The following is a 12995-nucleotide window of genomic DNA, read 5'->3' as shown; positions in this document are numbered from 1 at the left end:
TTTTCCTCTTCTGCTAATCACAAATATTTTCATATGTGGGAATCGAACTCCTTCAGGTCTGACTTTAAAACACGCTCACAAAAAAAAAAAAAAAAATTTATATTTTTATATATTAATATACCAGAAAGAAATGAATGACACTGTTTTGATGATACAGCTGTAAAATACATTATTTCTGTGCTATTACTAAAAAAAAATGCAAAGGTCATCACAACTGCATCAGCTTTCAATAACTGTCATCATCAGACATGCTTGAGCTTTTTTTGCTCTCTCATCTAAGGGTGAGTAGAGTTCATTCAGGGACACTAAATCCAGAAGCATCAATAATCAATATAAGAGTGCCCTCTAGTGGTCCGATAGCAGCATACCTCTGTGTTCTTATTGTGTCACACATCGAGTGTTCACCACATCAATGTGACTTTTCAGGTACCTGTACTTTACCTGACTACTTCCATTTTACGCTGTTTTATACTACCACTCCAATTCGCAGGGAAAACATTGAATTTTCTTTAAGTCCAGAGCATTTTTGTGGCAGTTAAAGTTGCCAGTTGTTTTTGATGATTTAGCGTTTACATACAAAACATATGACCGGTTTATAAAACATGACTCATTGCTATAGATTAAATAACCAAACAGTCTAAAAAGTTGTTAAAATTACCTCCACCTCAACCAGCTACAAGAGTAAAATGCTACTTATGCATTAATACATCAGTAATAATAATGCAATACTAAAACACATAGTAATAAAATAATCACAGGTCCCATTTTTCTACATGACAAATAGTTTTACTTTCGATACTTTTACTTTTAAAGTACATTTTGCTTTAATTTAAAAATAACATTTTGAATGCAGGACTTTTTTTAACTGCACAGTTGCTACTTCTACATAACAAAAAGGACCTGAACACTCCTTCCACAGCTGCAAACATACTATATTTGGAGAGCATCGAACACATCTTCTCTTAATACCTAAATTCAATATTCAATTTCATGACAACTCTAACAACTGCATATCTGATTCTGACTAGTCCCACCCAAATTCTCAAATTGAAATCAAACTCTATACTTTTAGATTGTTTTTAGTTTTCTTCCAAACAACATTAAAAATGATGATAGAAATTAGGGGCTGTGAGTTAATTATTCTTTCTAGGTTAAAGGGTAGAGATGACCCCGGAAAGAGGCCGGGGGAGGGGGGCTTGCAGAGGTCATGCTAAGGTCCATGGTTGACCCTTAAATGGGATCAAGAACGACAACTTACTTACTGCCTTAAATCATTGGCAATACAATTTTTAGGTATTTACATATAAATGTGTGTGGAAAACGCACTTCCACTTTTCATCTGATACCCCACCCCCCGCTGATGTTGCGAAAATGGTGCGGTCCAGACACTTGGCCAGTCAGATTTGCAGAACGCACATGTGCGGTGAAGTGACCTGGTAGGTCAAAATGCCGAGTAACCAACAATCAGGGGCCCGAGAAAACGATGAGAACGAGAAAATGAAAGGAGCAGAGAGGCAATATCCACATTCTTGGCAAAAAAAAAAAAAAAAAAAAAAAGTCAAGAAGCACCAGGTATCACCGGCGAAATTGAACGTGGCAAAGGTGAGGAGCTAGGCAGACTAGCAAATAAAACTTTAGCTAGCTTAACCTTTAAGTACCGTTAGCATGTAAGCTTAACTACATTGTAAAAGGACTACTGCACCGCCCTTATAAAACTATGATATTGCAACCTGCTGGTATTACTAATGCTTGGAATATAACTTTCACTCTCTAATTGGAAAGAACATGTTTTTTTAAAATAACCTACTTGACCTTTTGTGCTTTACAATCATATTGAGTATACTGTATGTATGCAGAACAGAGCATGGCTTGAATGTGTCTATAACACTGGATTTAGAAATGGTTGTTAGAGATTCCATCATTGTAATTACAAGGCTAATGGCAAAGATCTTATTTGAAATTGACCTTATCGGTATTAGAGCTAAGAGTGGGTGGGTGGTGGTGCTGCTGGAGTGGGTGTGGGTGTGGATGAGGGGCCCAATTTTGGAAAATTCCCCCCCCTCCATAACGCCTAATGGCTGGCCCGCTATCAGGGAAACACCCTTCCACTGACAGGCCAAGTAACTGACAACTGTGTGTGCATTGTGCTGGCGTAGCATTTTCGGCACTAGCCTTTGTTTTATAAAAAGGAGACAATGCGCAGCTGTAGCGCTCAGATGGGAATTTAGGGAGATTCCATGACTTTACCGAGAGGAACGCTGGGAGGAGAAGCCTCAAGGGAGTGAAAAGAGGAGTGCCGGGCAGGGGAAGGTGGATGGAGCTTGATCTGTCCATGTAATCCATTATATGCCGTCTGGGTATTATTCAAGCTCTTTGTTTCTGGGGGAAACTGCTTTCATTTTCAGAGAAGCCGCAGTCCTTATGCTTTCCTGTCTCCAATTGTTCTTGTAATTGATTTCAGCTTTAGAGTTTGGAAAAAACTTGAATCAGTTTCACAGTAATATGTGTTCCACACAGAGACATATGCTGTTGATGATTTTGGTATTAGCCAAAGTTATTTTCTCGTTTAGGGGGTTTCAGTAAAATAATTTCGAAATAAAAAAATTCTAAAAAAAGGAACAAAACCCTGTTTTTGGTTCTATTTATGACCAGCATTTTTTCACCAATAGACATTCAATGTATTTACATTCTGTGATTACCTTGCTTTGTATTAGTTGCCATTGGTAGTGGCAGACTCTACCATTCCCGTGCTGGATTGAAATTGTCTTCATAGGCAGGGGTGATTCACAGGAAACATGCATATAATCCAGAGTTAGGCTAGTATTTGTAATTTTATCTCACCTACATCAGCATCACTGTTTTCTGTTCACTCTCCCCATAGCCAAACATAGAAACAGAACAGGCTACAGAAAAACAGAAATAGTTTCGCACCAAAGCCCCACATTAAAATACAAGAAAGAGAGGAGGCCTATTTCCCAAAATGTCTAACTATTCCTTTAAGTTTGAAAGGCAAGAGGATTAAAACCTGCCAGTACCTGCTCCATGTGGACATGTCTGAGAGAGGTCAAAGGTCACCGGCTGATGGACCTATGGGAAGAAATAACAATAACACAAGTGGAAAGAGCTTAATGAAAATTGTTCAAACACAGTTTTAAATAATTCTAATTTCTGCATTTCCACTCACAAAGTTATTCCATATACACAAGGTCCCTCTCTCTCTCTCTCTCTCTCTCTCGCTCTCTCCATTCTCTCTCTCTCTCTCTCTCCATTCGCTCTCTCCCTCCCTCCCTCCCTCTCAGGGTGTCATCTTCCCTGCCCGAGGCCAGACAGACAGTCTTAATATCACTCATCTTCTCCCCTCCTTCTCCGTGACAAGCCTGGGAATTGACTAAGTTAAGGGAATGCAGGAACCTCTTATAACTCATTCTTCCGCATTCTGAGATTTTAATCAGTGAGGGAAACAAAGTAAATACTTATTTTCCTCAGATGTGGTGCTTGCACCTACGACTACATTTCCAGATTAATCGTTGCTACATACATATCTCTGTGAACCTGCTGTGCGAATTCATGGTGTTAACATTGTGGCTGCATGCATGCTGGTATGATTGAATTTTAAAAGCTATAGCACAGGTCCTGATTATTGGGCGGGTCATTCACATCCAGGAGCTGTGCTCCACCTTCAGCTCCACTCTCACTTCCTCGCACTGACAATGGAGCAGGGGTTAAAGGTGAAGAAATGAAAGTACAGGAACCGCCAGGAATCAGTCAAGGTTAAATTATGCGGATTGAATGACTCCCCTGTGACAACTATTGCTAAGGGCTACACTGGAGCACTAACAATGGCAGGTCATTTGGCACTAATCGACTAGCATTGTCTCGGATCACTTCACAATAGAAGGAAAGAGAAGAAAAGAGGCCTCTTTTTTCATCTTACTTTCAGGTGCCGATAATCTGCTACCTGCACTGTACTGATACACAAACTTTCATTCAGTGATGCTGCGTTCATGTGCTCCACACAAGTTCATATATCTGATTTTGACCGCCATACATACAAGTCACTGTACATTCAAGTGCTTTTGGTCATATGACGACATGATAAGATGACATTACAACATTGTTTTATAATTATTATATTTTATATATATATATATTTTTTTTTTTTTTTAAATCAAGCAACAGCAGGTACTTCTATCTGCAATACAAGAGTCATCAGGAGCAAACAGACATCATGAGTGAAAATAAAGCTACATTAAATTACAGTATTAGATGGTGTTTGTTGTACTTGAACTTTACCTGCAGCTGTTTAGCTGAACTGAACTTATAAGTATTTTAAAGACAAAATTGTGAAAATGAAAAGTTGAACAAAGAGTGAAAATAGAATTCAATTACAGACAAAAGGCCAAATATCTTAATAAACCACTTTAGTTTTTAACACTGATTGTTTCCAGAGCCCCCATGCTCTTCTTAAATGCCTCATTTAGCCAACACATTTATCATATGCTTCAGCTGCTCTGAATTTGGAGACTGGACGTTGTAAAAACAATGTGTAATCCATTGAAGTGCTCTTGGCTGGAAGTCAAAACTAGATCAACCCCATAACAAATTATGGCTGATGTTGGGAAACTGCGATTTAAATGGCAGAGAGCTACTTTGAACTGCAGAAAGGAGTAAAAAATTTCATAGACTGAAAGACGATTACGCCTATCACCATCTGCTACACATAGAGTAACTAGAGGATTTAACCTAAGAAAAGTTTTTTTGTAACATTTAAGGGGTCACGGGTCTGTCACACTTCAAAGGACAGAAAACTATTACTCCCTCAAAGTTCCTGTCTGCTCAGCACACACACAAACAAGTTGTTAGGATTTTAGATTTACATTTTTTAAATATAATTTTAGATGTTTTTTCTTAAATATGTGTATAAAGTAAAACATCTTTTGCTGTCTTTTGATAGTTTTTAACCCCACAATTATTGCATATGATATTGTTAATGTAATAGCAGAAGAAATTCTTAACATCAATGTTTGAGCCAACATGGACAAGTAGTCCTGAAGTGCCCGGGAAAAACTGAAATGTGAACATTTATAACTCGGTAAACTCCACCTGCTGATCAGGATCATGTGACATGATTGAAAGCTCCCGAATAGCCAATAAACGGACGTCGAAGTGAGATTGTTTTGTCAAGAATATAATCTGAGATAGAGTTCAGTTGACTACTGCACCATCTTTTAATGGTATACAGTTAGTTTCAAGAATGGAAAGTCAATATCATCAGTGGTAAGTCAGCAAGTCACCCTAAAGTTTCCATATTTCTGACAGCACTCGAAGGTTTCCTGAAGTTGCATTTGCAGCATTAAAGCTCCCTGCTCATTTCTGTCTGATAACAGTGACATCTTGAGGCTGCTGTGATCATCCATACCTCCTCTCTGCTCCACCTACAAACTGCTGCTCTGTTTTCCTCCCCCTCTTTCTCTGTCTCTCCCTCCCTCTAGAGCAGAAATGCAGCAGAGCTTGATCTGACTTGTCCTTGTGCTGGAAGCATTTTCTTGCTCTTCGGGACTTAATTGGGTGCTTTTCTCACGCTGTGATATGGCCATTTCTATCACTCTCCAGTGTCTGGGGCTCATTATACTCGCAGCAATCCTCCTCCAGACCATCGCGGTTGCCGTCAGTTTTATGTACTTCAACAAAGTCCTGAAGACAGTAAGTTATGCTTTCGTCTTGCTCTCAATCTAACAGATAGATGGCAGTCAGTTTGATGCACTCACTAACTAGGCAAATGGGCATTTTCACAGTGAGCTACCATTCATTTTAAAAGGGATACAAAACAAGTGAATTTAAAAAAAAAAAAAATAGGCACCATGGGAATATAGGAATGGGAAATTTAAAATAATATCCTGGTATCACAGACACCATGTAGCTATTATAACAGTTTATTTAAGGTCTGGCAAAATCTTACCAGATAAAATATGCCTTGAAGTTGCGTAAACACATCCCTTGAGTAGCTACAGACCTCCTCTCTGTTCCGTCAGAGGTGAAATACTACTGGGAACGGTGGAAGAAGTGCTCAAATCTTTCACTTCTGTAGAAGTAGCAAAACTACAGTGTAGAAATAATGTTACAAGTAAAGGGCATGCGGTCAAACTTTTACAGGTACATAAGTGTAAGTAGTAGCATCACAATATACTCAAAGTATGAAAAGTAAAAGTCCTCATTATGCAGAATGTCTAATTTCAGAATTATATTATATATATATGGTTTTATTGGATTATAACTATGGATGCATCTACATGTGAGCAACACTGTAATGTTGCTGATGGTAAAGGCAGGGCTCATTTTAACTTCTCTATATACTGTTAGGTAGCCCTCACCTATAGTAATAAATTATCTTTTATTGACTATATTTTTATTACTTTGAACTTGCAAAGTAACCGGTTAATGAAGCTGCCAGATGAACATATTTGAGTGAAGCATGAAGTAAATTACAAGTACCTCTAATGTGTAATTAATATAGTGCTTGAGTAAATATGCTTAGTTTCCACAGCTCTGTGGGAGCAATATTCTAGATAAGTTCGTTGACTCATAAAGTGTAAAAGTCCTACATAAATCATGCAGGAATTTCTGCTTCTAACGCTACACAATGAGAGAGGAGAAAGTTGGGTGAGTAGATACCAGAAAACAATTGGAGGAAATTAGTTAAGACTGAGGGGTTGTGACACCCTCAAGCAACATATTTCAGACTTGAGCAGACATCGTGACAAAACAGTCAAAGCTGCTAAAACCCCCTTTATAAAGGCTGGTAGATCTCGTCCTGAGCTCTGGTTGGCTCACACTAGAACACCCACCTCACCTCATGCACCACTTCAGAGTTTATCGCATATTAATACATTAAGTGATATCCACCTCTACGGCTAACCTATTTTTGCAAAGCAACATTGGGACTATATTATTTTGAGGAGGAAAATTTTGTGAGTATTTTTTAAAATGAATTCAGATTAAAAATATGTGTGAAAATTTGATTCTTGCTTTCATTATAATATGTTGCTACCATATTGTCAGAACCAAAAGCCACATGATACTATGCTTTACAGCAAGTATTAGCTATGTACTGCGCTCCACAGCTGTACTTTAATCATAACGCAAAGCACATTGTTTTTTTCGCTTACGTGTTTGTGGTACATTGTGGAGCTGAAACAATTAGTCGATTACCAGGAAATGAATCGGCAACTAGGTTGACAATGAAACGCTTAAGTCCTTTTGCAAGAAACAATGCCAAATATTTGCAAATATTCGTCTCAAATGTGAGGCTTGGCTGCTTTTCTTTGTTATAAGATTATATGCGGTTTACAAAATAAGATTTTGACCTCTGGGAAGACATAATAGGCAATTTTAATTTTGTGGTCTGACCATTAATAGAAAAAACAATTTATCGAGAAAATAATTAGCAGATTAGGCTCGTTGATCAGTGAGTCAATTTCAGCCCAAGAACTTTGTTTGTTTTGCACCTTTTCTTATTGACAGGTGCAGGAGAGTTTCTCAAGGAGTAGCGTGTCCTGTGTGATAAACGCAGATCTGCACTCGGGGTTCGAAGATTCAGCAGCCGACGACAAGAAGAGCGACCCCTGCTGGCAAGTCACGCAACAGCTCTACTACCACATAGAGAAGGTTTTGATTTATTTTTGTTTAATTTTACTTCAGTGTTCGTAATTAGACATTTCTAAGTACAAGAGAAAATAAACCAAGGTGGGGTGCAAGGTTCATTGGTTTTTTCTTTTTAATTACCAGTGGCCAATTTATTTATTTTTTTATAAACAGTACTCAGGGGTGCTCTCTCCACAATGTTGCAATACGTTCAGAAATTAGATGAATTATTTGTTCGTACATTACATGCAGTTACTCTGCAGTTCCCACTGACTGGAAGTGGGAGGTAACGCAACTCCACATCATTTCTACATAACACTGACTCAGCCAAAGTGGAATACTGCTATTATAGGTCAGCAGATAACATTTTTGTTAACCTAGAGTGATGACTGGAGGAGTCATTTGGTAGTTCGATGACTGTTGTTAATTTAGATTTAAAGATACATAAAAGTCATAATAACTGTAGAGGACAAGATACGTTAACTTGCCGGCCCATTCACTCTCTTTTCCCCTCTTTCTCTGGGTGTTTTTCTTTTAGACGATGGCTGACAGATTCCAGAAAGAGATATCCTCTGCTATGAGAAGTAAGAACAATGCCTCCATTGACTTATCAATTGCTGCTAATGGGCTTAAGTAAGACTTTTTCCACTAAAAATGTCCAGTGTGTGTTTTCTTATCCGCTTGTGTTTTCACAGATAAGCTGACGGGAATGCTGCCTATCCTGAACCCTGGGGTCCCTCTTCCTAAGGTTGCAGCCCATGTGACGGGTGTTGTCTCCTCCACAGAGTCTCCAACAGCAGAAGGTGAGTATCATTAAAGTAGTATGCAAAGTATCTTCAGTCATTTATTTTTCTAAGGTAAGGTGGTCCTGGAAAGCGTATAAGTGACATCTGTGAGACTGGAATTGAGAGTCTTATGATACTAAAGAAACAAGCATGTGGATCTTGAAGTAATAAGTGTGTTACATATAGACTAGGTGACTTTTTATGAATTTTAAATCTTTGACAGTGGACAGTATAGAGACACGGGAAATGATGGCACAAAGAGAGGGTGATAACATGCAACTGGAAAGGTTACATGATATGGACCACAGACCAGTAAACCAGTAGAGTACATCTGAAGCACACTTCTACATCACTAAAGCAAGTTGTTAAAAGTAAACCACCGAAGGACAGCAACAACAAGATTTTTAGCTGGTATTAACTTGCTTATTAAGTAATAATAAATAAATTCAATTCATTAAAAACTAATTTACCAAAATTTTAAAGGTTTGGCAATTACATCATTGGAATATAATTCCAAGAGAGTAGGGGGACTGACGTGCAGTAAGGGGTCTGGCCAGCTGGCCATCAAACTAGGGACTCGCTGCTCAGGGCATGTGTGCCCATGTGGTATGCGCCCCAACCATTTGGCTGTTGGGTCACCCAAATATGTGACATTTAACACATAGCTGAGTTTATTTCAGTACTATTATTCTAAATTTGAATAGCAGCGACTAAACTCAGTAACACTTCATCCTGCAATCTCACATGATCTTGCATCATAGCGAATGGCCTTAAACATTGTGCATTTGTGTGCCTCTGTTTGTTTATGTGTATCTATGTGCTGTTTCAGGCTCACAGAGCAGCAGGGGGTACCTAGGGGAGCGTATCAGAACATGGGAAGGCCAGAGAGGTCTTTCCTTCCTGCAGAACATGGAGCTGAGAGGAGGAGAGCTGCTGGTGCCCAGAGCGGGCCTCTATTACATATACGCACAAACCTACTTCAGACTGTCTTCCACGGGGGAGACAGAAGGGGAGGCAAAGGATGAGACGGAGGAAACAAAGGAGGAAGAAGGAGCACAGCTTGTCCAGTATATCTACAAGAAGGTTAGGCTTTGTGCACCCTATTAAAGGAAAATACCTGGAATTGGAACAATTTTGTGATATATAATTCATCACAGTGAACATTTTGTTATAATTTGGGAATGAGTATAGTTTATAGTATACAGTATTGAGCAAAGACCTTAACGTGTTTAAGAATATTGAAGCATTAGAGAGATGAGAGTACACTGTCCAAATGGCCTATGTCCACAGCTGTGTACCAGTTCCATACAAAATCCTTTACATTATGCACCATACACCAATTTTAAGATACTGTTTCTGCAGTAAATATTCGAGAATACACTGTGCTTTCCAATTTTATACTAAGATACTGATAGTCAGGTAATGTTTGAATTTTTGCAGCTGTAGCTATTCCTCTCAGTTTGTGCATTGCATTTTGGGACAGTACCATTAAACACCAAACTGAAAAAAATCAAGCAGATTTTGTATGCATACAGTCATCTTTGGGTATGACTAATTTCGACCCTTTTCCACTGTAAACACACTACATACCTGTTTTTGTTCAGCGCTTCAAATATGCCGGTTGTTTTGTCCTTTGACAGTTGAATTAACAAATGACCAATCAGAGCTTTGTAGGAGGGATTGAGAACTATTTTGCCTCATAACTAGCTAGCTACCCAGCTACATCCAAGACAGCAACAAAAAAAACATTCAAAAACAAAAAATTCAAAAAACACTGTGACAACCATATAGGTTATACAGGTTGTTGTAAGTTCACTCACAGAAGTAATAGCTCTTATATTGAACAGAGCTGGAAAATGGTAAAAGCTCCTGAACACTGCAACCTCAGCTTCTGTGTCTATATAAAATGACATTGGGTGTGACGGAGGGAGTGAGATGGGAGGTGACTATATATTTTTAGTGGGTGCATTCGAAATGGAACCAACTAAGCCATCTCATCGATTAGACACCAAAAAATAAGTACACAGGAAATAGGTAATGCCAGATACCAATGGCCTTAACTCCACAGCCACGGGACTCAAAATGAAAATATTTCTACTGAATTAATCACATAAAAGACTGGAAGATATTGCTGACAACCAGGCAACAGTAGGTGGGTGGAAATGAATGGAGTATATGCCAGATAAAGCTATAAAAGGATTCTTTTATTACAAAACTTACTTTGAAATATGATTCTAATATTTTACAGTTAGAAGTTATATATAATGTACTTCCAGTATTCAGAAGAAACAAACCAAAACTAAACCTAAGAGGGCTGCGGCTGGCGAATCGGGTGGCTAAGGAGTGTCTGGGGCTGCTGCCATATACTCACCATTAGTCACGGCTACCTAAACACAGCAAACGGGTGAACCACTCATGCGTCCCAGTGCATTTAACAACAGTAAAGGGAGCGCACCCAGGGCGACTAGCCTCCCCAGTGGACTGGTACAAAGGCCCACTACAGAAAACTAAACTGTAAACATACAAAAGTTAACAGAACAAACTAAAGAGAGCAGTTGGTTAAAATGCTAGACACTAATTTAAAATGGTCCCAAGAATCAGGGTTTTAAACAATGTTAAAATATATGGCAAGTCACTCAAAACCAAAACTAGGCTAAAACAGCAGCAGGTGCTGTTTGATAATTAGAATTATCCTCGATTTGCATGTACAGCAAGACAATTCAACAGTTGTCCAGACCCTGCTTACCACCATGGAATGAAAAGGGTTACAACTAGGAGGCCTCGCTGGAGTACCCTGGCAAAGAACCTAAAGCAGGACACGCAATTAGCAATCCCAACAAAATGCAGCTGCTTCCTCAAGCAAACAAAGTGTCAGGGTACATACCTCTGAAGTATGAACGAGGAGACCTACGGTCATGGCACATGGCAGGAGCAAGACGAAGCAACAAAACTAGCATGCTTCTTAAATATCCCTGTCCCTGATTGATGGGAAAGGAGGAGCTAGTGAGCCAGGAAGGGCTACGTTCAAGATCAGTGAGGGGGAGGTCTTTCCCAGAGTTCCCTACCACGGGGCGGAATGCATGTCACTCGCTGCTGGTTAGTTAGAGCAACACCAAACAAAAATATCCCTCCCAAACAGAAATGACCTAATATGAACACAATGTCAGGCTGGACAAGGAGAATCAAATTTAGTCAGTTTACCGTGAGTAATGATTTTCTGATAACACACAGCTTGAGAATGCAAGCCAACTCTCGAACCTCAAATGTCAGTTTCTTTGAATGCACCACAAGTGAGAAATGAAGCCCTTAATCTCCGATAGTATCAGAAAAATCGAATTCTTATAAATCAATGCTGTATGCTAATGTAATGTATAATGGAATGACTTCTTTATGAACGTTTATATCTCACTATTTTTGTGGTCTGGCCCACAGATGAGTTCCTACACGGTGCCCATCCTGCTGATGAAATCATCCCGGAGTGCCTGCTGGCCTCGGGGTCAGGAGCCTGGCCTCTTCTCTCTGCATCAGGCCGGTACCGCCTTTCTACAGCCTGCTGACCGCCTCTTCATCACGGTTAGCAATGCCAGCGCCATGGAGATGGACGGGAGGGCAAGCTACTTTGGGGCCTTCCTGGTGGGCTAAAGAGAGAGAGAGAAGGATGGATAGAAGAGCCCAGGACTGGGATGACTTGATTTAGACATCTACAGAAGTTAACCCAAATGTCAGGGGTTTGCGTGATAATATGAGCAGCTGTCTGAGGATACGGGATTGGAGAAGGACAGACTGCTAGGAGTGCAAAAGGACTTCCTCAGGACTGGAGCTGTAGGGATTCGATCAAACCAAGCTGCAGTGGCAGACTCTCAGTTGCCCAATATGACAAGGATGAAGAGCCATTTGGTGTGTATTTACTCCAGCAGTGACCAATTAATTGGTCACCGTTAAAACCTCACTCAGGATATTAATTGTGTTTTTAAGACTGGCTAACAGAATGTACTGCATGATAGAGCAAACACAGATTATCTGATGCATTCAGGGCACAAGGCATTTGGAGCAATACAATAGATCCAGATCAAATGTTGTGCGCTCATGTGTGAATGCCTTCATTTGAGAGCAGATTGGGCTGTTTTGCCTTCAGGTCAAACAGTGAACAGTTGAGTTGTCATCCCCAGGAAATGACGGTGGCGGTGTTGGACAAATGATACAAAACTGATCTTTTATCAGGAATAGGAATCAGAAAAATAAAGGCCACAAGACAAGATTTTTGGTTGTTCAGTATAAGAAATGGAGCTTCTTTTTTGTTTACGGTACTTATGGTAGAATTTCCTCTTTGTGCAATGTCTTGAAAGAATGTGTGGCATGACACTGACTGTAATGTCCTGGGGCCTTAAAGAGAAGCACTGATCTTGTATGAATGGACTGAGTATTAAAACTGTTTTCTGATACATTTACACTTCTATAACCAATAGTTATCAGTCTGTGTTTTCTTTAGTGCTGGATAAAATCCTTTAAAAATGGTTGCTGAAAAGATTGAATGTAAAAAACAAACAAACAAACAAAAAAAAACATTGC

The 12995-nt window shown here is 39.4% G+C and overlaps 1 protein-coding gene across 5 annotated transcripts; it reads left to right on the top strand.

The window, feature by feature from the left end:
* Positions 1-1411: 1411 nt before the first annotated feature.
* Positions 1412-12885, top strand: LOC120795438 (tumor necrosis factor ligand superfamily member 10-like). Of its 5 annotated transcripts, none has more exons than XM_040137373.1 (7): positions 1514-1602; positions 5493-5703; positions 7522-7665; positions 8180-8225; positions 8337-8444; positions 9256-9509; positions 11859-12885. In XM_040137373.1, exons 2-7 carry the CDS (start codon positions 5590-5592, stop codon positions 12066-12068), a joined length of 876 nt encoding a protein of 291 aa, XP_039993307.1. In that variant the 5' UTR covers positions 1514-1602; positions 5493-5589; the 3' UTR covers positions 12069-12885. The 5 variants fall into 5 exon arrangements, with proteins under 5 accessions (XP_039993303.1, XP_039993302.1, XP_039993307.1 ...); XM_040137371.1 differs by having other exon boundaries at positions 8304-8444; XM_040137372.1 differs by having other exon boundaries at positions 1550-1602; positions 5498-5703; positions 8304-8444.
* The last annotated feature ends 110 nt before the right edge of the window (positions 12886-12995 follow it).

Source organism: Xiphias gladius, chromosome 10 (assembly GCF_016859285.1).
Source record: "Xiphias gladius isolate SHS-SW01 ecotype Sanya breed wild chromosome 10, ASM1685928v1, whole genome shotgun sequence".
Taxonomy (NCBI): domain Eukaryota; kingdom Metazoa; phylum Chordata; class Actinopteri; order Istiophoriformes; family Xiphiidae; genus Xiphias; species Xiphias gladius.
Note: the sequence above shows the minus strand (reverse complement) of the source record. Positions and strands in the feature narration are given on the sequence as shown.

Excerpts from the sequence above, each read along its gene's own strand:
- LOC120795438 (XM_040137368.1), top strand. The coding sequence starts at position 1,447 with ATGCCGAGTAACCAACAATCAGGGGCCCGAGAAAACGATGAGAACGAG. Across the intron at positions 8,226-8,303 it reads GATATCCTCTGCTATGAGAA|TGTGTGTTTTCTTATCCGCT; the intron begins GTAAGAACAATG and ends AAAAATGTCCAG. Across the intron at positions 8,445-9,255 it reads AGAGTCTCCAACAGCAGAAG|GCTCACAGAGCAGCAGGGGG; the intron begins GTGAGTATCATT and ends GTGCTGTTTCAG.